This window comes from Oryctolagus cuniculus, chromosome 6 (genome assembly GCF_964237555.1).
Source record: "Oryctolagus cuniculus chromosome 6, mOryCun1.1, whole genome shotgun sequence".
Classification (NCBI taxonomy): Eukaryota; Metazoa; Chordata; class Mammalia; order Lagomorpha; family Leporidae; genus Oryctolagus; species Oryctolagus cuniculus.
The window spans coordinates 55767328-55793281 of record NC_091437.1 but is presented as its reverse complement, the minus strand read 5'-3'; the positions used below and the strand labels follow the sequence as shown (position 1 = coordinate 55793281).

The 25954-nt window shown below is 48.5% G+C and overlaps 1 protein-coding gene across 1 annotated transcript in view; it reads left to right on the top strand.

The window, feature by feature from the left end:
• SLIT3 (slit guidance ligand 3) overlaps positions 1–25954 on the top strand; it is a 642229-nt gene that overhangs the window by 417692 nt on the left and 198583 nt on the right. Inside the window, exon 5 of the mRNA XM_002710368.5 lies at positions 15037–15108. Coding sequence (XP_002710414.3) covers positions 15037–15108 — 72 coding nt within the window. The remainder of the gene's footprint in view (positions 1–15036; positions 15109–25954) is intronic.

The window sequence follows — 25954 nt, the reverse complement described above, 5'->3', positions numbered from 1 at the left end:
TGTCTGATTTTTTTTTTTCCTCTTTGATTGTCTCTGTCTCACTATGTCAGTCTCTGCCCCTTTATCTGGCTTTGTCTCTTTGCCTCCCCTCATCATTCTAAGGGATGAGTGGTTCACAGGTTTGGCCTGTCCACACTGACACTCACAGGCTGGCTTTCCGGGCCCACACCGAGAGCAGCCTCCTCCACCAGCTTTGGGGACGGAGGAGGGGAAAGCAGCTCGTGGTGTCTTGCCTCAAGCAGCCAGGTGCATTTGCCGAGGTGACGTCATATCTGCTGCTCCTCTGTCCTCTCCCACAATGTGTCCTCTCATTTTCTTAGCTGTGGCCCAACTCTCCAGGTGCACTGTAGTCTCCTTAGCAAAGACAGTGGGAAAATGGAGGCCCCAAGACCATTTTAACAGGCTCATGAGGATCCCCTTCCCCAGAGAGAGTGAGGAACAGACAAGAAATTTTCTTTTTTTTTATACTTAGTCAAAAGGCCGAGAAGTGATCTTTTTCTTTTTTTTTTAAGATTTATTTATTTACTTGAGAGGCAGAGTTACAAAGAGGGGGAGACAGAGAAGTCTTCCATCCACTGGTTCACTCCCCAAATGGCCACAATGGCTGGAGCTGCACTGATCTGAAGCCAGGAGCTTCTTCCAGGTCTCCCACATGGGTGCAGGGGCCCAAGCATTTGGGCCATCTTCTTACTGCTTTCCCAGGCCATCAGCAAGGACCTAGATCGGAAGTGGAGCAGCCGGGACTTGAACCAGCGCCATATGGATGCTGGCGCTGCAGGCAGATGTTTAACCTACTACGCCACAGTGCCAACCCCAAGGAATTTCCTTTAGTAGTAGCGACAAACTCAGTCCAGCCTCCCGCCGTGGCTGAGCTCAGCCTTCCATTTACTGCTGCTTCCTGCATGGCTCTTGGCCTGGCCCCTCTGACCAGCGCTGAGTTTGCACAGAGGCAGCTGGACTGACCTTCTGCTCAGTCCAGATCCTGTGGGTAGGTCAAGGCCACCTCCCAGTCTAAGCCCTGCCAGGCTGTCCTCCCAGCTATCCCGCCAGCTGCCCTCAGGCTCACTTCTCCCTCCCTCTCCTTACATTCCTGCTGACCTCACCCCTGCACAGCCATTGCTGCACAACCAACCGTTTCCCAGCCAGCATCCCAGGGTTTACCAGGGACTGGGTGACTTTATCCAGTGTTCCCCTCTCTGCCCTGCACCTGTCCATCCTAGTGAACTTGGTGGGTTCCAGCAGGTTGAGTGGAACCCAGTTATTGCTTTCCTTGTGTTGAACTTGACCTGGAATCCCTGCTTTACAGTTTTAGAGTTCCTAGGTCATATTCTCTGGAGCAAAGAAACAGGAATTTGCCTTTTGTCTCTCCATAGTGTTTGAACATTGACTTGAACAGGTGCAAGTACCGATAATAATGAGTAGTAAGTGCTTGTTATGAGCCGGATAGCAAGCATGAACTCTAAGTTCATTCGCAGTTTCGTAATAACTCCATAACATAAGCATTTTCCTGGTCTCCCACTTTATGGCTGAGGAAACCGAGGCTCAGACAGGGCCACCTGCCCATACAAAGTGACACAGCTAGCGCGTGGCAGAGCTGGAGTTCACACAGGGGGCTCCTGAGTCATGCCTCAGTGCCTCCCATCTGCAGGACTTCTGGAGTCGGGCAGGAAAAGGAGTTGGGTTAGCAGAAGCACGACCCAGGCTATATACAGAGCTGCATCTCAGACGATGGTGGAATTTCACAGGGAATCTCCCCTTTGTCCCTTCTCTGCCCCTGCCTCCTACCACAGGGCCCTTTTCTCTTTGCCAAGGACAGGGCACCTTACTGTATGTGGCACGAGACTAGTGGCAGCCACCTTGCATTCATCACTAAGTAATTTCATCTTTGCAGTTCACTGGGTCCTGCCAGCACTCCCGTCCCTTGTCTAGTGCCTTTCAAACCAAATGGCCAGGAGCAGGCCTGGGATTAACTATGAGTGTGAAGTTCAAACTCGGTGACAGTCTATTGAACTGCAACCATTTTTACACAAATAAGAGAACAGGATATCTTCTGCCTGAGTCGATACCAGGACATCCACAGGTGCAAGCTATTAGCAAAAGCTGTAATTGCTTTGAAGGGAACAACAAAGTGCAGGGCGCCACCATGGGACATGTCTTCATTGCACGGACGTAGCCTCGTGGTTTAGGTTGCTGGCTGCTTTATCTGACGGTGGCTTGGAGAAGCTGGTTCTATGCCTCAGGATGCTGAGCTCTCACAGAAATGCTGTCTTGCCCCAGTAGAAAATGGTTTTGAGCCTTTCTGAAGCCACTCTGATTTTATCGCCAGATCACTTGTTTCATGGAGCTCTGGATTGACAGGAAAGAAAAGGCATCCACAGGCCACATGGCCTTGGGCTGCAGCCATGCATTTCAAGTTCCAACCTCAGGGCAGCTGCAGCCCCAGGAACGGCCCTCTCACTGGCAAGTTCATATTGATGGCCAAGGTGTCTTCAGGAAAACAGAATGGACCGTGCACGGGTATCCCAGTGCTGCATCTCTCGGGAGGGGGGAGTTGTTCAATCCACAGCACAGGTGATCTTGGAGCCAGGCTTGCAGTCAGAGGAGCCTTTCCTCGAGTTCAAGTTAAACTTCTGAAGGTTGCAGTGAGATAGAAGTCAAGAAACAGCTTCTACTTCTCCCAGAGCTCAGTGCCTTAGCCTTCTGAACCTGAACTCCCTTTCTTCTTCCCACTCCTGCCCCCAGTTTTATTTCTGCTCATCCTCAACCTCCATGAGGATTTCCAATCTTTGAGCCATCTGAGCAAGGAGGAGTCGGATCCCAGTGTCGATTGCCCCGACAACAATCAGAACTGGCTCAGGGCCAGGCACCCCCTGCCCAGGTCTCCTGGAGGCTGATGCTCATGGGAGATCCCTCTGCATCGAGTCTCGTGACCTCCATAGTCTGCAGAGGGGGCACGGGAAGGAGCTGTTCGTGGAGACGAAGTGTTGTCAGGCACACAGCCCTTTTCTGGATAGAATTCATTTTCCAAATATATTGTACGCTCTCAGGCCAGGTTTAAACTTTCTTAGGAGAATCGAATTATCTGTCTGCTTAACTGCACTTCTCCACGTTCAGCTTTGCTCCTAAGCCTTTCTTGGCCGAAGGCTGCTCTGTCCATGGCTCCTTAGCACGCAGGACTGTGCTACTGGCTTTAGTTCTCAGGCATGATCCCCGCCAGGGACATAAAGATAGCAAGAGCTCTTTGAGGCACAAACTGGGCTTGGGGGAAAACATGATCCTCCTAGCTTGAGGTTTTTATTCTCGGTCTTCCATGAGCTGGGCACCGCATCAAATCATATTCACTTATTTTCCTAGCCATTCAACTAATATATTATAAACTGTGCATCAGGCAAAAGCCCCTAGCCACATGAAGCTAACAATTTAGTAAGGGAACTGGTAGAAAGCACTGTGGAACCTCGCAAGCTCAATCCACTGTAAGCACGTGGATTATGTGACCAGCAACCTCTCGGAACCCAAACTCACTTTTCCCTCTGCCCAGGTGGCTAACTTAACTTTTTGGTAAAGTAGAATTTAACAGTGTCCTGGCACAGTTAGTGAGTTAAAGGGACCATGTTGGTGAATGATTAGCTATCTTGCTTGGAAAAGGTAAGCAGATGTGAAAAATAAGTTAAATTAATCATATTCTCACTCCCCCGCTTTCTGACACCAACAGAAAGGAGCCCAAGCAGTAGCTGCAAATATGGTTTCCTAAAACATATTAGGCCGGCGCCGCGGCTCACTAGGCTAATCCTCCGCCTTGTGGCGCTGGCACACCGGGTTCTAGTCCCGGTCGGGGCGCCGGATTCTGTCCCGGTTGCCCCTCTTCCAGGCAAGCTCTCTGCTGTGGCCAGGAAGTGCAGTGGAGGATGGCCCAAGTACTTGGGCCCTGCACCCCATGGGAGACCAGGAGAAGCGCCTGGCTCCTGCCATCGGATCAGCGCGGTGTGCCGGCCGCACTGGCCATTGGAGGGTGAACCAACGTTAAAGGAAGACCTTTCTCTCTCTCTCTCACTGTCCACTCTGCCTGTCCAAAAAAAAAAAAAAAAAAAAAAAAAAAAAGCACACACTCCCCTCCATGCCCTTCATTTTTGCCAATTATCGCCTAAATAGATTTTCACCTGTAGGATATTCTACCTCTAGGTGATCAGACCACAGACTGGGACTCAGATGAGGGTGCCAGGTCAGCAGTTAATCACCAAGCAGGCCACATGCATGCATGCACTTTTCAGAACAATTCCATAAACACTCCCCCATCCTTCTACTCTCCCTCTGTCGCAAGCTTCCATCTCCTAATTGCAAAAGCTTTTTGGCATGGGAATGTCTTTGTGAAGAAGAAAGAACTCAATTTGGGCCATCTCTAAAGAAGACATAGGAACAAGGACACTTCTCCAATTAATCAGCAAATGCCTGGCTCCAGCTTTCGGGCCAAAAGATCGATTTACATAAAGCTACTTCTCAAGATGAATTTACCCCCTCTCTCCTTCCCTCCTCCCCCTGCCTTCCCCTTGTCCAGCCAGCATTAGATATGCGACTGGATTTCAGATTGACAGTGTCAGCTACGACAATCAAATTAGGGATGAGAGCCTCAGATGGCTGCCAAGGGAGGGGTGGAGAGGACCGGGGTAGATTGAGGGGGAGGGGTTGGTTAGTCAGCCTTGAAGGAGGATGGATTGCACAGGAATGGGCTCCCTTCCCCAAACCCCACTGGGCAGACACACAGCTTCAAACAAAGAGGAGGAACAAAACACCAGTCTGCATTCTTTCAAACCAGTATGAACACTCTCCCCAAGCCTCCTAGGCAAGGTTGGTAAGTTAAAGCCAGAACATCCCACTGGGCATAAAAACTAGCAGGCTGCTATCTCAGGTACATCATTAGATCCTTAGGCACAGCTGATTTTCAGCATTGGATTTCTGCACGCGATATGCAGTTGTGTCTCCTGACAGGGTCATAGTGATGCATGCATGGAAGCTGGAATCAGATGTCTGTAGTTAGAATCCTGCTGATCTTTCCTGGGCCATCTAGTGACACAGGGGAGCCTGGACCAGAACAGAAGACATAATTGGGCTGATAATGAGAGCATCCCAATCCCATCTCATGTAACTGCCTTGTTGCTAAATTGTGATAATCCCAGGGATTAGCGGGCTGTTGGCTGGAGGTGATCAGTCAATCACATTGCTGTTCCGTGGACAGCCGTGGAGAGCGTTAGTTGGAACTGCATAGGATAATTAAGTGAGGAAATTTCTGTTTGAACTAGAAGCTTGGATTAACCCGGCCAGCCTTGGAAGAGTGGTTTGGAAAGACTCAGAGGAAAGCCTGGAGTTGGAGAAGGTTCTGTGCTCACAGGCAGGATGCCTGAATGTCTGAGTGCTTCCTGGATCCAAGGGCTTCAACCGCACTGGACAGTCCTCCATATTTTTTCATTAGCACACCCAAATGCCCTAAGCAGTTCTATATTGGGTACCTTTAGCTTGGATCCAACCTCATAAAAACTTTTCTCCTGTCAACAATGAAAATGCAAGTTCCTGTAGCATCCATTTCCTTGCCTTAATCCTAGAACTGCACTATCCAATCCAGAAAGCACTAGGAGTCACGTATAACTTTGAGCACTTGGGATCTGGCCAGTCTAAATTGAGGTGGGCATCAGTCACACATCAGATTTTGAAGACTTGATCTGAAAACAAAAGAATATAAAATATCTCATGAATACATTGTTATTGGTCGCATGCTCAGATGGTGATGTGAAGGATCTTCAAAAAGTTACGTGGAAAATGCAGTTTTTAGAAATATTTTTATTTGAAAGGCAGAGTTAGGGAGAGAGAGATCTTTGCTCTGCTGGTTCACTCTCCAAATGGCTGTGATGGCCAGGGCCAGTCCCATCTGAAGCCAAAAGCCTAGAACTCCACCTGGGTCTCCCACATGGGTGGCAGGGGCCCAAGTACTTGAACCATCTTCCACTGTCCTTGGCATATTAGCAGGGGGCTGGATTGGAAGTGGAGCAGCCAAGGCTGGAACTGGTGCTCCAATATAGAATGCCATTGTCACAAGTGGTGGATTACCCATTGGGCCACAATGCCGGCTCAGCACGTTTTTAATCACATTTGTCCCCTCACACTTTGGATATATTAGTTCAAATAAAATACCTTATCAACATTAATTTCTTTTTATGTAATGTGGCTAATTCTAAATTTTAAATGACTTCTGTGTCGCATGCCACATTTCTAAGGAGCAGTGCCATTCTAGAATTTGCAGACCTCCCTGGAGGGACAATGGCCTCCACGCCCTCAGTGCTCCTGAACAGGTATTTGCCTGTCGAATCCAAACCAGGGCTGAGGAATCCTGTTGGTCATGTAATGCATCACTTGATTTTGATTACTATGGAGAATTAATTTAGATGGGCCCTTGCACTCCCCCAGGAGCCCCCTCCCCCTGTGATGTAGTGCTGTTGTCTCAGCCTGATTTACTCATTGATTTTGACCTATGTAACCCAAAAATATTTGAACTGACAATCCCCAGACCATCTGCCTGCCTATGAAGAGACAAACTAAGATGCGTACCTAGGTAGCTAGTCCCAGAGCTAGCTAGTGATCCTGGTTAGCCTCACAGGCAGTGCTCCATGTCAGCTTGCAGCCTAATGGGCTCTTCCCTGCTTCCATCTGGTCAGTAAGCTGCCTGGGAGCATCTTTGCCTCACTGTCCTTGAACCTCAGGCTCTCAGCCTTGATAACAGCTCTAACTGCTGTGGGTTTAGGAGAGTCCGGGACTAAGTGCATGGTTTCCCCCACACTGTGTCTCTGGATCCCAGGCGAGCGAGGGTGCAGTCCCCTAGGACTCTCACCTTTTTTTTTTTCTGTTAACTTTTTTCCTTTAATTTGTTTTTAACAGATTCAATGTGATTTGTAGATACAATTCTAAGAACATAATGATACTCCTCCTTCCCTCTCTTCTTCCCTCCCTCTCTCCTCCTCTCTCCCTCCACCAAGTGAACCTCCATGCCGAACCCCTGAGTGTTTTCCTAAAACACAAGTAAAATGTTGTCAGTCTCCCCATGCAGGCTTCCACTGCAATTCCATTTATCCCAACACCGGCAATCACACACCAGAGACACAGGAGGGCTTTGCATCTTGGTCGGAGATTTAAGCATTTAAGGGAGTAGTATGATATATTTGTTAACATCTTGCTGGTGTGATGATTATATTTGTGTTCAGGAGCACTTACTATGGTAGTGTTTAGAAAGCACTTGCTTGTCCATTATCTGTGATGCTTATCCTAATTTTACAGAAGTCCAAATTGAAGCCCCAAAAATAGGACTGATGCTCTCAAAGACACACAGCTTGTTAAGCAAACTGGAATCTCAAGTTAGCTCCTAACCTGATGCACTAATCGTTTTACCCATAGTTTTGAAACTAAGATTTAGACTGTAGAGCCCATCCTGGGGTGTATGACTCAGTCTGGGATGGGTCCCAAGAATCTGCATTATTTCTTATTATAAAAAGATCTTTTTATCTTTTTATTATATAAAGATCTGCTGTGGCCTGGGAGGGCAGTAGAAGATGGCCCAAGTACTTGAGCCCAGGAAGTTCCTGGCTCCTGGCTTCAAATGGGCCCAGCTCCACCCATTGTGGCCATTTAGGGAGTGGACCAGCAGAAAGAAGACCTCTCTCTGCCTCTCTGTAACTCGGTCTTTCAAGTAAATACATCTTTTTTAAAAAAAAATCTTCACACACATTTGAAAGTAAAGCACAGGTGATAACTGAAATTTATTCATCACCCAGCCCCAAGAAGGTATCGACTCATATTTCACCTGCACCTCCACCCATTTCCCCCCCTTCTATGTTGTTTTGCACACAAAACCCAGACACCATCATCTCATCCTTAATTATGTCAGTGTCTCTCAAACACACCAAGTGAAAAGAGACATAACCACATTACCATTCCCATACCAAATCTTAAAAAAATTACCAAGAATCTGTGTTGTTTCAAAGCACCATCAGTAAATTCTGACCAGATGGACCATGAACCTGACAGTGAGAAAGAGAGCAACTTCCCTGAACCATACCAACTCTTGATAATCTCTTTGTGCTGTCTTTATTTTTCTCAAACTACCCGCTTTAAAAGGCAAAGCCAAAGTAGCTGATGGAGCAAGCCTGCGTCCCCACAAGCCCGAGTGAACACACGGGTGTGTTTCCCTTTTCTTTGCAAACACTGAAAGGGCTTTGGGCCGTGAGTAAAGCAGAGCTCTGAAAGTGGTGTGAGTTTCAATTTAGAGTTTGCTTCTTGTTGAAAAGGAAAAGCTGTGAGGGCTGACGCTGCTGTTGGAGGTGTCTAGGTGTTCATTTTACATCCGTAAATGTCCTAGTGTGAGTCTTTGCACAATCAACGAGAACCTGAGGCCCAGGGAAACAGAAATGTGGCTCCGTTTGTGTCTGTGCCTTGACCTCTACCCTAATGTAACACACGGTAGGCACTTAGCTCGTTTTTGGTCATGCAAGTAGGATCTGAGGCTCTGTTTAATTCACCCACATGAAAGCCCTGGCTAAGGCTTTTCTAACAAGCTTCTCAGAGTGAGGCTGCCCGGAGGATGCTGTCCTGGTATTTTTTGTTCAGTAACTGTTTAACATGAATGGAGGAAGCCACTCCTCTGCAATGAAATACTCAAACACAATGGAGCAGTGAAAACAATTGGGTTTGGGTTTTTTGCTCTGTTTTGTTATCGATGGTGGATTTTATTTTTTTGCACCTCATTGATGCTTTGATTCTCTGCATCCCTGGGGTAGGTGACAGTTACTTCAGGAAATGGTTCAGCTACTTCATTGCCGTCTCCCTCAGACAAAGGTTGCCATTGACCTGACACCCAGCTGGAGGGGCCAGTGTGTGTCTTCACTGGGACATATGCTTGGGGCTCATTCGATTTTGACAGTGACCTAACTGCAAATATATAATCTTGCTTATTAAGATAAATTGCCTGCAGGAGAGATTTACCTATTAAGATAAATCCTCCCTGAAGTCCACATTGTAAAATCCCCAGGGAACAATTTTTTCCTGCATGTCTTTCCCTCCCCACTGTATAAAACAAGGTAAACAAAACAATATCTTTTGCCTTGGTTCCTACAGCAGATCATGAGTCACTGAGTTACTATGTATTAGGAGTTAAGATTGGGGGTGAGAAGCAAAGGCTACAGCTTTGTACAGGCTGGTAGGATTGAGAGGACAAGACACTTAAGATGTGTAGAGTAGATTACCGACAGAAATTTTTAAAGCCCTAAATGAGTTTTGACTGATACTGCATATGCCAATAAGCAGACTTTTCTACTAGGCAGAGAATGGAAATTTCAATCTGTACTTGGGCCAATGAGAATTACAGTGGTAATCCACGGCCAGATCCCAAATCCAGTCATTCTAAATACAAATGCATTTCGGATCATGCCTTATTTTAGTCTGGCTAATCAAGAGTTAAAGTATTTATTTTACATGTTATACTGAAAGGTGCCGTAATTGTTCTCAAGGCATGGGAATTGGGGAGGCAAACATGTAAAGAAGTACAAACTCCATCAGGACTGGAGTGGGTTGTTCTGTTTATCTGATCAGTTAGCTTCCTGTGTGGCCTCTTGATCCTTGGTCCTGGATGTGCCATCTTTTTTTATTGAAAGGCAGAGAGATAGAGAAATATCTGGCATCTGCTGGTCCACTCCCTTAATGCCTTCACTGGCTGGAATTGGGCTGGGCCAAAGCCAGCTGCTGGAGCTCAATCCAAGCTCTCACATCTGGAATCAGAAACAGAGCCATGACCCAAATCCAGGCTCTCCAGTATGGAACGCAGGTATCTCAGGCGGCATCTTAATCACGGCACCAAATGCCCACTGCCTGCATCAGTCTTCTGAGATTGATGTGTTAATGTGCTGAGTGTCCTGATTCAAGAGAAGGGTCCTTGAAGCCTTCTTATAAATGCTTTGAGTTGGATCCCTATGGATCCCCTTTCCTACTCCTGGCTCCCATTCCTTGCTTCCTTGCCCTTCAGTGCTAAAGTCTTATAGCTGGGAACCTCTTCAGCAATCTGTCCTTATTGCTGGAATCATCTCACCCAGCTGTGGGGCTGGGGGGGGGGTGTTGGACAGAGCCTAGGACTTTGCATTTCTCCTGGGTGGTCCCTAGCCAAGAACTGCCTGATGCTGAGCTAAGAGAGCAACTCCCTTACTAGAGTCGGGAGCTCCTGTGGTATTGGGTGAAGGCTGGCATTTGACTGATTGTCCCTTGTTCTCCTCCTTCCTGCGTCCATCCTTCCTGATGTGAATCAATCTCTGATGGCTTGGTTCAGTGTCTGCTTCTGAGAGCACCCAACATAAGACAGACATTTTCCCTGAAATCAAGCTCTCATGTTTCATCCAAAAGAATCTAGAATCAAACGTGGGTACCCTTGTCTAGATGATAGATGAGGAAAACGCACATCCCTCCTTCCACTTTTATGGAATAAGTCCTTGCAACATTGAAACCTTTTATTCCTTGCAAAGTCAAGGGCACATGTCTCAAGGTGCTGATAAAGGTCATTTCTAGCAATGCAACTCCAGGGCTAAATGCGTACGGAGAGACTAATGGCAGCCATTCATTGAAAGCTTAACCATCTTCTAGATACTGTGCAAAATGGTTTACATGAGTCTGCTCATTTCATTCTCACAATTAACCAGTGAGGTCAATAAAATGAACAGCCTCACTGCAAGGATGGAGAAACCCAAGCAAGGAGCATGCTATTAAGTTGGGTAATCCCACAGCTTGTAAGTACCTCCATCTCATTCAGAAACAAGAACTCCCCAAGTTTCTGGGAGTTTCCAAGCCCCGTTTTGTAGCTTTGGGATAATTTGGCATTGATATCTAGGAGCAAATTCCTCTCATCTCCCTCTTTAAGTGCCATTGAATACAAACAGGACTTGCTGGTAGCATGAGTGTGACCGTGACCAAGACAAGGCCATTGTCCACACTGGAGCACAGAGAAGATTGTCTTGCTCCTTTTCTTGCACGGGTAGGGGTGAAGGTGAGGTTGTCTTCTTTTCTTGCACGGGTAGGGGTGAAGGTGAGGTTGTCTTCTTTTCTTGCACGGGTAGGGGTGAAGGTGAGGACTGTCATTCCCTGGTGCTCTGAGAACACAGCCCTCCTGACTGCTCTAAGAGCCCCCGGAAGCGCTTTCCAAAGCTGCACTGGAACTAGACAACCTTTCAATCCATTTATCAAAGTGTCTGCAGTTCCCGTTTCAAGGTAGATGGAGCAATAATAAATTTGCAAAGAAAGTTAATCTGTGTCCAAAGCATTTTAGTAAATTAAAAAGGCGGGGGGCGGGAGGGGGGGTAGGCTGCTGGGGGATATATTGGTTCTTGCCAACTTCTATTTGACTTACTGTCTCCTTAATAAGTCCTCTTTGGTCTTGTGTTTTTGGATGGAATAATCAGTCGGTTAATCATTTTCCGGAAGCTGGAAAATGCACTTGAGCTAATGCAGGTCTCCTTTTTCCCTTCAGAGCCCTGATTATTTCAAAAGGCATCCTGATTCCCGGCCCCAGGCTCCCAACCAACACAGCCTTTCCCACCAGCCATCTTCTTTGCTTGCCCCAGAAAAACCCAGCAAACCCCTCTCCCCTTTTCCCTGCTCCAACCATATACCTTTCTTCTAAGGCTCAAAAAAAAAAGTTCCCTTTTCTGGTCACTTCCTTCCTGGCCTTCCCCCCACTCCCCACCCTGAACAGCTTTCCTTGTGCAAGGTGGGGCACTAAACCCCAACAAGCAATTGGATGGAACTAGGCTCATGGGCCTCACGGATAGATTTTGTTATTTTTCTTTAAGTGTCAGCCAGAAACGGTGGCTCTTGTCTCTCTCAAAGATCGCACTTAACAATAGCTCCGGGCTGGGGCAGCCTGCTGAGATAAACACACCATTAGGAACCCTCACAAAGGCCCCCGCAATAATTGTGAAGGGAATGGTTACCGAAAATGAAGCACCCAGCCCTGAACCCTCCTCCACGCCCCATCAGTAACACCATTAAAGCTGTCAGTTTGTCAGCCTACTAGAGGTATTTATGAAATCAATATACAATCCTGCAGATGGATGGCCGCGGCATTGTTAGTCGGAGAAGAGGGGCTCAATGGAAAATAAAATTAATAAAATTTACAAGCAGATTGTCATGGGGAACGGATAAATTCCCTCCAATCTACTCTCTGACTCTGCAGAGGCAGGAGAAACGCAATGGCAAGGAGGTGGAGAGAAAGCCGGGCTTCTTAAAGTAGGAACAAAGCTGGGTAAATTCGCAGCATGAAAATAGGGAACAGAAGCGGAAGTGGCTGCCCCGCCCCAGCGTGGGATTTGGCCCTCGGGACTGCCTAGGTGGGACATTGCCTAGCGCCACTGCGAGACTAGCCTGTGTAACTGTGGCTCTCCTCTCTTGGTCACCCTGTACTGTGGACCAGAACCTGTGCGATTGCTCTTCCTCCCAGTGTCTTTCAGGATGTGTTTCAGTAATACTTCGTGCTTCTTTCCTGCCTGGTCCCCTGGCGCCTGATTGGATCCCTAGCCATTTGTCCGAGGCAGAGCCAGAGCTCTTCTCCCAGGACAGCCAGAGATGGCCTCCAAGCGCCTGGGGCGGTGGTGGGCAGGGGCTTGGTGGCCTGGAGACAGGCCATCGCTGGGCAGAAAAGACCGGGCCCATTGTGGCTGCTGGAGCCTCGGCTGCAGCCCAGATGCCTGGTGGAAATCGCATTAGTCAGATGACAGGACCCTGGCCCCTTCTCTGGAGGCTGATGGAGAGCAGCGGAGTGGCCTTGATGACACCGCCTGACCTCTGCTGTCATCGTGGGCTTTGTTCAGCGTCCCAACTCCAGGCTGGAGCCCTGCTCATTGAATCAGGCCTGGCAGAGGGGGGTGGGGGTGGGGCTGCAGTGAGGCTCCCTGTGCATCTAAATTTATTTACCTCAGTTACAGACAGAAGAAACTGGATGTGAGATGGGGAGTACCCTTTGCTTTAGCTCAGAAGCCCTGGGGCTCACACCTGCTCCCTATTCTCATGCTAAGCCTTGCTTTGCAACCTAAGTGTGGCCCCAAACATTGCCCAGGTGTCCTGAGTTTCAGCCAGCTGCAGGAGTATTCGGCTTATCTCAGCAGGTGGGAGCACAGAACTGACTGCTTGTCTTCTGCTCCTTGGCCAACTGCTCATTTAAACTGCCCGGGGGTTTTAGGGGAAGATGGTTGTCTGGGCTCTCCTTCCAGATAGCTTTTGATTAGATGCCCTCAGACTATCCCTGTGTGGGGGAGGGCCCACGAATGCAGTCTCTCTGTTGAGCACCTCAGCACCTGCCACCAACAGGTTCTCCTTACAGAGCCTTGTGCCAAGGAAATAGTTGCACAAGTGTCTCCAAACCATATGGGCAGAGATGGCTGTCCTCGCGTTTCTTTCAATGGCAAATAAGTGCCTGCCCAACCATTTGGAATCGCATAGCCATCCTTACAATTGGATGTTATACAGCTCTTCAAAATGTTGGCATAAGTGTGCTGTTAATGACCGGACAGATGTTCTCAATATAGCAGGCAAAAACGGAGGTTATAATAGACCATTTATTATGCGGTCATACTGGTGAAATTTATATGTTGCTCCTAACTGGTAGCAGTGGTGATGTCGGAGTGCATGTTTTTACCTGAATACTCTCAAGCCAACACATGCACATCCACATGGATGAGGCTGCTTTTTTGTGGAAGATGGAATTAAAAGCTAAGTGAATTGTGGTGCAAAACTGAGGGATCTTTGAAAAGTTCATGAAAAATCCTACTATGAAAAAGACACACATTTCAAGGATGTTTGGCCCCAAATAAACTTCTCTTCATTGTATTTTCCCATGAGCTTTATAAGTACTGTCTTATAATATCCTCCTATACATCTTCTATCTGAATAAAGAACTGTCCCTCCAGCCTCATCTCTGCGCAACGCCCGCTCCATGCCGTCCCCCTTGGAGGTGTTTCCGCAGTATAAGGCTGTGCGAAACGTGAGCCAGACAGTGCAAGGCGTCCGTGCTCTGCAGGACACTGTGGTACACAGGGCAGGCCTTGCTGGGGCTCTACAGGTTGATTGCTCACTGCGATCCAGGAAGGATTGAGGGCTGAATGAAAACAGGCACCGGAGTTTGGCCTTGCAAAAAAAATAATAAATAAAATGGGAAAACAAAAACAAAAAATGGCATTATTCTCAGGAGAGGTAACCAAGACTTGGGCAATGCTTCAGCCCTGAGAACAGACTTGGGTTTTAGCCGGGCAATGCAACCTGACAACTATCCCCTAGTAACTCTCCACAGCACCATACATACTGGTGCTGCTTGATGATAGACAAGGTGCCTGGGGCCCCCCTGTTTTGAATGGGTTTGTGGAAATGGCAATTTGAATACTTCATGCCTGTCTCTGAGAAGACCCTCCAGGGATCTCTGGGATGCTAGAATAAGCTGAAATGCTCACCCCATCAGAAAATTAGATGGCCAAGGCTCTGTTCCCATCCCACACGACAAAGGCAGAGAGCCCTGAGCAGCAAGGGACAGCCCTAAGAGATGTGCGATTGAGTGGTGTTGACCCTGCTGCCCTGCCGTGGGGGAAGGGCGGCGGGGGAGGGGGATCAAGGGGTCGTCTTTGAGAGGTGACAGAACAGAGAATTGAGTGTAGTGTGTGCAACAAACAAGCCAGTATCTTGGCTCGTGGCCTGGAGGTGCGAGACCACCCACAGCGCCCGCCCTGGAGGAGCTGCTCTCGCCTGGTAACCATTTCAGCCAGGGCCATCTCTGGCAGAACAATGGGACCTTGTAGCAGCCTGGGGCCTGAGACCACACAGTCCCGCCAACACTTCTGACAGCACAGGCAGCGCCCTGGCCCGCGCCCTGGCCCTCGCCCTTGCCCTCGCCCTGGGAGAGGTTTTGTTATCATAATGAGATGCAGAGAGAGCCGGCCTGGGTCTTTAACGTGGTGTGCCTCTTCTCTTCTTGTTTAGAGATCTGAGCGAGAACCAGATCCAGGGGGTCCCGAGGAAGGCGTTCCGCGGCATTGCTGACGTGAAGAACCTGTAAGTGCTGTTTTCCTTGCTTTGCTGCCGCACAGGTGGCCAGCTTGAGCTCTGGGGCCAGAGCAGGGGTGCGGAATAGGACGGGAGGAGGGAGGTCCAGGCGCCCTCAGAGACAGAGTGAGGGCTGCGCTTGTGTGGTTCCTAGGGTACAGAGCCTGGCCCCAGAGGTGAGCTGGGTGGCCTTGGTGGCAGCGTTCCCCAGCATCAACACTGTCTTCTGCCAAGTGGGGGTGGGGAGGGTAGCCCGTGGCAGTGTTGGCTGTGGTGAGAAAAGTGTTTTCTAAGTGCTTCATTCGTGGTAAGTGTTCAGGAAGTTGGGACTTGAGGATGGTGATGGAGAGTTCTCTGTTGCCTCTCCTGTGAGACAGGCTGGGGCCTGGGAGACCAGGGTCCAGTTGCACTGCACTAGGCAGTGTGTTTTTTTGTTTGCATGTTGTCTTTCACTTTTTATTTAGAAATAATTGATTCCTATAAAGTTTCAAAAACGAGTAGACAGGTCCCAGGTCCCAGTCTCCTCCAATGGTAGGATCTTACATGATCCTGCTGTGGTCTCAGCACCGAGAAACTGACGTTGGTGTGACCCACAGATCCCTGTTCTTGAGCTGTCACGGTCCCACGTGCACTCAGTGTGTGGGGGTGGGAGGGCAGCTCTGTGCAGTTTTGTCACGAGCAGATTCAAGAGGTAGAACTGTTCCATCACTGTTTCTGAACTTGCCGAATAGCCTGTCTTTCCTCCCTGGCCTGCGCTCTTCACTCCGTATCTGCCACGCCTGGGCCCTGACCCTTGCAAGGAGTGCATCTACTGAATCACAAAGAACCCTGCCCACGGGTTCAGAACTCGTTTTTTGAGAGGGCAAAAAGAAAGAGTGGCCTGGCTGAGAAAGCCATTCTGTCCCAGCCTCCCCTGCAGCCTCAAACTCAACTTGAGAAGACTTGAAGGAGGCTTTTATTTTGTTTAAACTACTTTAGCTGTCACTTTTCCCCATCACGAATGCAGGGTTTTCGTTTCCTGGCATCCTGAAGGGAGGCTGACGATGGCTTCCAGGTACAGGTTATCTTCCCCCGTGCTGGAGCCCTTAGGCGATGGCCTGTGGAGTTGCACCTGTACTGCACGCAGGAGGGCAGAGGCATCTCCACGGCTGGCGGGAGCAGAGAGGGCAGTGCAGCAGGTGCTGAGCGAGGCAGTTGCCTGCTGCTTCCTCTGGGGGTGTTTGCCCAAAAGCAGGAGAGGATGGGGTGGAGCAGCCACAGCCCGGGGCAGTGTGCCACCCTGGACAGGACAGGTGTCGGCCTTTGGTGAGCAGTAACTTCCTGACTCGAGAGAGCTCTCTGAGAACACAAGATACGGGCCAGCTTGACCCTCTGTCCCACCAAGAGCTAATGTGCATGACACTTGGGTATTTCCGGGTGATCGTCTACATTTTGTTCTTTGGGTTCCGAGAACTGCGCATGTGAATTCAAACTAGTGGACTGTGTTAATTACCAGAACGCCAGGACACAGGAAAGAGGCCCAGAGAGGGGCACTAACTGGCTACAGGCCAACCAGCTTCCTGTTGAAGGCACCCAAAATGAATGTTCCACGTACGGCACGTGAGAACTCGGTTCAGATGCCATGTCGCTCATTCCACACAGACCATTTAACAGAGACCTGCTGTGGTGCTGTCCAAGCAGGCCTGTGTAATTAGCAGGGTTAGCATTTTGATTCTTAAATAAAAATGCAATCTCACGATGGTTCGATCATTGTTAGAATTCCTCGAGCTTTGGGTATTTTTTGCCCTTGTGATTCCTCTAACTGTGCAGAGGCTTCAGGAGCTAAAAGTGCTGTGATTCTACACATCCACACTCCTCAGTCACTCCAGCAACTACTTTCAGGCCTGCCCGCCCTAGGCAGAGCAGGCACAGGCTGTGAGGATCCCTCACCCAAGATGCTTGGGTAGGGAAGTGTTTCGGGTTTTTGGATTTTGCAATATTTGCGTACATATGCCGAGATATCTTGTGGAAGGGACCCAAGTCAAAGCGTGAAATTCATTTCTGTTTCAGGCATACCTTATCAATGTGTCCTAAAGGTAATTTGTACAGTATTTCTCATGATTTTTGTGGGTGAAACAAAGTTTCAAGGTGTGCAATTCTGTTAGTGACATCATGCCAGTATTCAGAGTTTTGGGGTTTGCAACATTTCGGGGTTTTTGGGGTAGAGATGCTCAACCAGAAGCCTGTACTTAGTGAGCTGTTCTCTTTTTATTCATACCCATTGCATCGTCCTGGGGGAAAAAGGAAGGAGAGTAAACTCATTGTTAAAGGGTTAATTGACCGAAACAACTGCAGGAGGATTGAACACTTTACCCTTCCAGTCTGTTCAGTAGGCACATCTTGTGGGACAGAGCCCACAAGGCTACCGTAACAATCTCCAGCGCTTATGCTGTAACTGGGGACAAGAGACAACATGTGCATACACAGGACTGTTTCATAAAATGCCAGTCAACATAGAAGTCGGCAAGTAAGTGACTGCAAACGGTGAGGAGCTGTCAGACTTTGGAGAAGAAAAATAGCTCTAGGCAATGCAGCCCAAAGGTTAGAAACATGGCTTTGGCAGATGAGTAGAATTATGTATGAATTCCATCTGTTGCAGGTACTGAGTCTGTGACCTTGGGTGCATTCTCTGTTGCTTCCAAGCCTTGGTTTCCACCCCTGTAGCGTGAGGATAGTCCTGGACCAACCTCCCAGGGTGTTTGTGAAGGTTACCAGAGTTAGATGTTTGAATAACTGAGGACTGTGCTTGGCACTTGGGAAGGTCTGAGGGAGTCCTAGCTGCCGTATTCCTTTGTTGCTGTTATGATGGCGAAAACTTCAGCTGGGCCCAACCGATGGTTAGATTCCACAGTCAGTGGGCTGAGAGTGTGTCCAGAATGAGGAGGTGAGACTCTGTAAGTTGAGTTTCAGAGCACACCCACAGAGGCCTCTGGTGGGAGTGGAGGGTTGAGAAGGCGGAACAGTAGATGATGAGGTGAGAAAAAGAGGTGGGGCCCGAGGGAGGGGTGCCTTCTGACCTGGGACTCTGGCAAATGTTTCTTCTGGAAGAGGAAGTCGGGATGGGAGGTGGTGGGAGAAAGAAGGGGTGGGGGCAGGAGGTGAAGCTGTAGTCCAGCCGGGAGGTGCCACTCTCACTCGGGAGAGAAGTGAAGGTATCCGCAAGTAAGCTGCTGGTGGGAACAGGGCAGCAGGATCAGTGAGGCCAGAGGAGAAGTGCCTCACGATGAATTCCAAACGCAGACAGTACAGAGAACGATACATAGTCACAATACATAGAGACAATACATAGTCACAGTACGTAGAGACAATACATAGTCACAGTACGTAGAGACAATACCTAGTCACACAGCCACCAAAATATGTTTTGAAGGGTGGCCTTCAGCCCAGCAGTAAAGATTCACGTTTTCAACATCAGAGTACCTGGATTCAACTCCTGCTTCAGCTTCCTACTAATGCAGATCCTGGGACATAACAGCAATGGTTCAGACAATTGAGTTCCTGGCTCACGACTTCAGCCCTGGCCTGATCGTGCCTGGTGCAGACTTTTGTAGAGAGAACTCTCTCTCTCTGTCTCTCTCTCTCTCTTACATAAATAGTCTCTTTAAAAATAATACATTTTGAGGTTCTGTAAAATGCCAGTTTCTGGAAGAAACAACAGAATAATATACACAAGTATAAAAATATGATTTGTGCCTTTTTAGAGTTTCTACTTCATAGAGATTGAAAGGTCAGGGAAAGAGCTGGGCTTAGATCAGGGATTGGGTGATAATCATGTTGGGTGTGAACTGATGTGCAGTCCCCAATAGGCAGTGAGTGTGGACAGAGCGTCCTCTCTGTCCTAGCAATAGTGAATCTGACTTCAGTCATGGACCTGTGAGTTGAGGGACTTTCTTAAAACCAGACTACATCCCCAGGCCTCAGCTGCCTTGGTTTCCACAGGGAGTTAGATCAAACGGCCCCGTAGCCCCGAGACAGGCTCAGTGAGTGTTTGAAGATCTCGGACCAGAGCTGAGGGGCACATTCATAGCATCTGGACAGAGGTGATGTTGAACTTGTGCGTTTAAATATGCGTTGATCCAGAGGAATAGGAGACATTGGGCAGAAACGAAGTGTGTGTGAAGTTTGTATAAAACCTGTTGAGGAAGCAAACACGCCTACTACCAGAGCTCAGTTATCCACAGGGAAATTGCCTACTTTGCAAACAATGAATAGCACATTTTAAGCCTCAGTAGGTACCTCCTTGTGGTCAGTCTGTTGGAGAACCATCACCCAGCCTCGAGCCTCCTTTATCACACTGTATGAGCTCCGAGAATAGAACACTATTCCACTATTTCCTTAGGTAAAATAAAAGATAAATTATTAGAGTACAGTGTCAGGCTTCAAACTAAATGATATGTGAAATGACAGCTGATTGTGCCTATTCATAACACCAGATGCCTTATTAAAAGAAAATCAAGGATTGTCTTTTTTGTAAATAATTGTGCAGTTGTGACACACGTTGTTTTCTTTGCTGCCCTGACATTTTCCTTCAAGAAGGAAGCAATTGTAACACCATTTTCCAGGTGATAAAATTAAGTTCCCATCATCGTGGGTGAGTGAGCAGGCAAAATTCAGGCCAGGCTTCCACACCTAGGGTACCATTAGTCACATTCTACCCATCTTTAAAGATTCCTCCTCATGTAGCCAGGACAGCAACAGGAAGAAGGAAAAAGTTGCCAAAGAGGCTTCCAGAGAGAGAGGCCCAGCTCACCTAAGGAGGTCGGCAGGTGTGCGACTTCTATCAGAGCACACAGAAAGGACGCTGGTATTGGCGTCTGCACCCTGTGAAACCGGGAGCTGCTAGGGTGCTGCTATAGTAAAGGGACTTGGCACCTTGCCCCCCAGGCGGTGGAAGGAAGCCCCTAATTGCTTCCGGTTTCTCCACAGAAGACAAATTAGTTAGCTGGGGATGCCGCCAGCCCGGTGCAATTACCCAAGGCTGGTTTTATGGGCTGGTCCCATTCCTGTAGCCTCTCCAGAAGGGCAGGAGGCACTGTGTTTAAAGAGACAGGCAGTAAGATGGACAGACTGACCTGGAGAAGGAGACCCTCAGAGACTGACACTCCCCATTCCAGTTTTAAGTGCCTATTGTATACAAATCCTGTGCTTGGTAAAGCTACAGTGAGAAAGCAAGAAAAATTATCATGGGAAAAGCATGGAGCTAGGACAGCAAGAAATGAATTGGGGAAAAAAAAGATACGACAAGTCACAGTCCAACAAGCGTCTAAGAAAGACAAAAACCAGGATAGATGGTTTTAAAACAATGTCCCTTTGCCCTGTGCTCCTCAGCCGTTGTGTTTCCCTCTGTTTTTCAGTTTCTCTTTGCGAGGACTCTGTAGGACACGCATTCCAGAAGGGAAAATCAATAACCCTGTCTCTGCCAGCCAGCAGACTTCGCAATTGACGGTTTCAAAACAAAGCTGGGCAGGCGGCCTTTGCTTCCCTAGTTAGTCTGCTCTCCTGCCTCCTGAGATTAATGAGGGCTGTCTCCGCCCCGGTGAGCCGGCAGTAAGGCCGCTGAGGGAGGTGTGCGGAGGGACACAGGCACCCATTCAGTGGCAGTGTCTCTGCTGATCTCAGCAGCCATTTGTTTTGTCACTGCACCTGGTCACAACCCGCAAGGTTCTACACGGTCTGCATTTCTCTGCTTCCCATGCACGTTTTCCTTCCTGGAGCCCTCTGAGCTCCTTCCTGCCTCAGGACCTTTGCACTGACTGCTCCCTTCAGGTGGGACACAGGGCTTTCAGACCTCCAGGCAGCTGGCTCCTTCCAGACCTTCAGGCCTCAGCTCAGTGTAGCCTTCCCCAACCCATCTGAGCCACTCCCCTCGACCAACTACCTTCTCTGTATATCCTGTTTGTGCAGAGCACTATTACCCCCTGAAATTACCTTGTTGATGTATTTGTCAACTTGTCTCTGTATGTCACACACGTATACACAGAGAGCCTGCCTGTCCCAGTCACAGTGGTGTCCCCCATGCCCGAGCAGTTTGGCAGAGGGTAAGCTGGGCTGAGAATGTATCAAGTGAGTTATTTTGTTCAATCGTTCCATCTGTATTGCCGATGGCCAGTCATACACCAGAAGTCACACACAAGATGTTTGATACAAAACCATGTAAACTCATATGAAGATACTACTTTTTAAAAGACTTACTTATTCTGAAAGAGTTCAAGAGAGAGACAGAGATCTTCAACCACTGGTTCGCTCCCCAGATGGCCACAACCGCTAGCACTGGGCCAGGCAGAAGCCAGGAGCTTCCTCTGGGTCTCCCACTAGAGGAGCAAGCCCTCTGCTGCGGCTTTTCCCAGGCTGCTAGCAGGGAGTTGGATTAGAAGTGGAGTAGCCGGGACTCGAACTGGTGCTCTTATGAGATGCTGCCGTTGCAAGCAGCAGCTTTACCCGATATGCCACAGCACCAGGCCCTGAAAGTAATATTTTCTTTTTTGGACAGGCAGAGAGGACAGTGAGACAGAGAGAAAGGTCTTCCTTTTCCATTGGTTCACCCTCCAATGGCCGCCGCGGCCAGCGCACCGCACTGATCCGAAGCCAGGAGCCAGGTGCTTCCTCCTGGTCTCCCATGCGGGTGCAGGGCCCAAGGACCTGGGCCATCCTCCACTGCACTCCCTGGCCACAGCAGAGAGCTGGCCTGGAAGAGGAGCAGCCGGGACAGAATCCGGTGCCCCGACCAGGACTAGAACCTGGGTTGCTGGCACCGCAGGCGGAGGATTAGCCTAGTGAGCCATGGTGCTGGCCCAAAGTAATACTCTAGAAAAGCCACACAGGTACTTGGAGAGTTCACAGGTAAACTGGAGAACTAGTAGTTGAAACAAGCTTCTGAGGACAAGCACACAGGGAGTTCAGGGAGATAAGCTGGATTCTGTCTTTACTCAGGAAGTGACATGAGCTGGGTTTTTGAAGGATGAGTAGGGGTCTTCCATGGGAAGGGCATTCCAGACAGAAGGAAGAACATATGAAAAATCACGTGTACAGAATGGCGGAGGTCTGCGAAGAGGCGCTGCTTGTGGGTTTGTGGCTGGAGCTTGGCCAGCAGGACAGGCAACAGAGAGGAGGTTAGTGAGAGACAGGGAGCTGGAAGGAAGGACCTTGCATGGCACGATCCATCCAGCCCTAAGAGCCCACTGAAGGGTTTTTAACAGACGTTCCAGTGCTAGCGGTTGTGGCCATCTGGGGAGCGAACCAGTGGTTGAAGATCTCTGTCTCTCTCTTGAACTCTTTCAGTGGACGTATGGAGGGGGACTCTAACAGCGGAGTCGGGGAGCTAAGTGGGTGGGTGAGTGGAGCTCCTGTTCCTGGGGCTTATCAAGCACAGCCTGCTATGGACTTCAGCTGGCTCTGATGTGGGAATAGTTCCCAGCTCTCATCACAAAGCGAGTGTGGCTTCTTGAAGCTGGGGAAACCTGCCTACACGAGACAAGGCAGGTGGATGCAGATGTTCCTTCTTCCCAAGGTGCGATAAGTTCTCCAGCCTTTCCAGCTTTGTGTTTCTGACTGCATGTGTCAGGTTGAGAATTCCTTCTGGGGGAAGCTGGACTGGACCTCAGTTTGCCAAGTGCTACCTGTTAGCCTATTTAAAGAAGGGATCGCGCTGCCTGCTCCCTCCTTTCTCTCTCTCACTTCTGCTCTTCTGTTTTTCCATTCTTCCTTCCACAAATTGTCATTGAACCCTTACACTTACAAGACCCAAAGAAAGTCCCTGAAATAAAAAAGATGAATGAGACATAGCCCCTACCCTTGAATTTTTGTCTACAGGGGGAAACAAACAGATCCACAGAGAGCACACAATGTGATAAGCACTCTCCTAAACCTCTCTGCTCTATCTGCCCCATGGCCAAGTGTAAGGCCTCAGTAAATACCAGTTGATTAGGTTCCCTGAAATGAGAAGAATGGCAGAAGAAACAGGTGAATCTGACTCCATTAAGTCTGGAAAAGACCCGATGTGGCATTATCCAAAGGCAAGGAGAAGATGGTGGCAGGCGGGCCGTCCCAGAGATTGTGCCTAGAATTGGCAGTTGCTCAGGTGACAGGGCGAATGCCTTCCAGGCCAAGACTACACTGCTTCATGGGCTGTGTTAGAGATTATCTGTGGGGCTCTGTGTATTTCTCCCAACACCTCCTAAGTTACAACCGTCTGCTTGGTCAGCTTTCTCCTCCAGAAGCCTGCAAGTTCTGTAAAGGGAGCAGTTGAGTCTGCCTTTCCCGCTGTTTGATTTTCAAGAATTAGTTCCGTGCCTGGTACACAGTAGGTGCTCAGTGAAGAATGAATAAGTGAGTGGATGAATTACTTCTGTAAGCAAAGACTCCAGCATTTGGAGAGCAGCCAACACCCTGAGAGAACATCATCTTTTATCTTAGCGAGTCAGGAAGAACAAAGTCTCGTTAGCAGGAGAGAAGTCTTTTCGTTTTTTACTTGTTCTCAAGATGATGGAGCCCGTTATTCTTGAGACAGCATTCAAATTTATTGTCTGCTACAGTTTTTATTTGTAGACAAAATTTGTCTCACCACAGATGTTTAACCCTTCTGAACACTAAGTCCATAGCCATCATAGCCATGCTTAAAATAGGCACATAAAATACAACCCTTCCCCCCTTCCTGGACCTTGGCAGGAAGGCCGTGGTTCTAGGCCTTAAGGACTCAGGGGTCTATTGAGAAATTTGCCATGAGACTGTCATTGGCCTGGAGATTAGCTCCAAAGAAGAGAGGAGATGAGTATTATCATGTAGATTTTAGTTTGAGATTCTTCCAGGAACTGTTACCTTCTGATTCTTTAATGTTTTAAGGTCAGCTAAGTATAATGATTAAAAGCATGAACTTTGGAATCAGGCTTGATTTTTAAAATCTTTAAGTCATTTAAAAGGCACCAAGTTTCACTCCCCAAATGCCCATGACAGCCAGGGCTGGGCCAGGCAAAAAGACCAGAGGCAGGAACTCCATCGGGGTATTTGATGTGGATGGCAGGGGCCATCACCTGCTACCTCCCAGAATGTGTATTAGCAGGAAGTTACATAGGAAGCAAAGCTGGTTCTTGAACCAAGCACTCTGATTAGGGCTGCATGTGTCTCGAGCGGATATCTTAACTGCTGCATCAAACACCACTCTTTGAATTATTAAAAAATTATTTGAAAGGGAGAGTGACAGAGAACCCTCTTCCATCTGCTGGTTCATTCACCAAATAACCACAACACCGCAGGGCTGGGTCAGGCTGAAGCCAAGAACTAGAACCTCTAGGGTGAAAGGGGCCTAAACACCTGGGTCATCTGCTGCTGCCTTCCAAGCACACTGACAGGATCAAAAAACAGGGCTGGGACTCCATCCGAGGCACTCCATCCGAGGCACTCCATCCGAGGCACTCCAATAAAGGATGCCAGTGTCTCAAGCAGTGGCTTAGCCCTTTGTGCCACAACACCCATCCTTGGTTATTTTTTCTAATTCAAGCTTTCCTGCTTACTCTCTGCAAGGTCTGGGGCCAGTAACTTACCCTCCTGAGCTTGACCTGCTGATCTGTTGAGTGGGGGAAAATGCTAGTGAGGAGTTAACAGGAAGGAAGCTCTGCCTTCCATTTGTCTAACGCCCTGGGGTTTGCACAGAGCCTTCCTATGTATTGTATTACTGAATTACCACAACAACTTTACTGGGAAAAGTGTATCTTCTTTATGGCAAAGGGGATACAAGCTCCAAGAAATCCAGGCACTGTCCCAAGGCAGCAGAGCTGGCAGTGACGAGGCTAGGACAAGATCCCAGGACAAGTCTAGGCTCAGTGCTTTTCTGAGTGGTATCTGAGGAAAGCTGAGATTTGGTGAGCACAGTGCAATGTCTTGTAGGAAATGGCAGATACAAATCAGTGAGGGATGTTGGAAGAATATTCCTGGCTTCTAGCGCCAGCCAAGACTTTTACAAATAAGAATTTTTGAGCAGACTATCGGGATTGTCTAAAAGTGTAAGGTGTGTGTGTGTGTTTTAATGAAGGTTCTTTGGAAAAATTGAGTAGACAGTATAGAGAATGACCATATACTCCTAACATACACATTGTTTCTCCTGTGTTAACATCTTGCATCCATTTGTGTGTGGTTGTTAAGTTGCTGGGCCAATATCGATGAGTTATTGGCTAAAGTCCAAGGTTTACACTCTGGTTCTGTCTGGCTATGTACGTTCTGTGGGTTTTGACAGCCATGACAACATGTGGCCATTACAGTGTCACTGCTCTAAAAGTCCCTGTGCTCCACCTACTCAGCCCTTGTCCCATTTTCCTAAGCCCTAAAGTGTGATCTTTATTTATTTTTTTAATTTTATTTATTTATTTGAAAGTCAGTTACACAGAGGAGAGGAAAGAGAGAGAGGTCTTCCACCCAATGGTTCACTGCCCAGTTGGCTGCAACGGCAGGAGCTGTGCTGATCCAAAGCCAGCAGCTTCTTCCAGGTCTCCTGCACGGGTGCAGGGGCCCAGGGACTTGGGCCATTTCTACTGCTTTCCCAGGCCATAGCAGAGCTGGATCGGAAGAGGAGCAGCCAGGACTAGAATCAGTGCCCATATGGGATGCCGGTGCTTCAGGCAAGGGCGTTAACCCACTGCACCACAGCACCAGCCCCAAGCGTGAGCTTTTAAATGTGTAGTAAATCTCTTCATCCCTTCCCAATAGCTTGTGCGAGTAAGAGGGGGCTCCAAAACATTCATGGGAAAGTAGAATTAAAAAATAATGTGTGGCCGGCGCCGCGGCTCAATAGGCTAATCCTCCGCCTAGCGGCGCCGGCACACCGGGT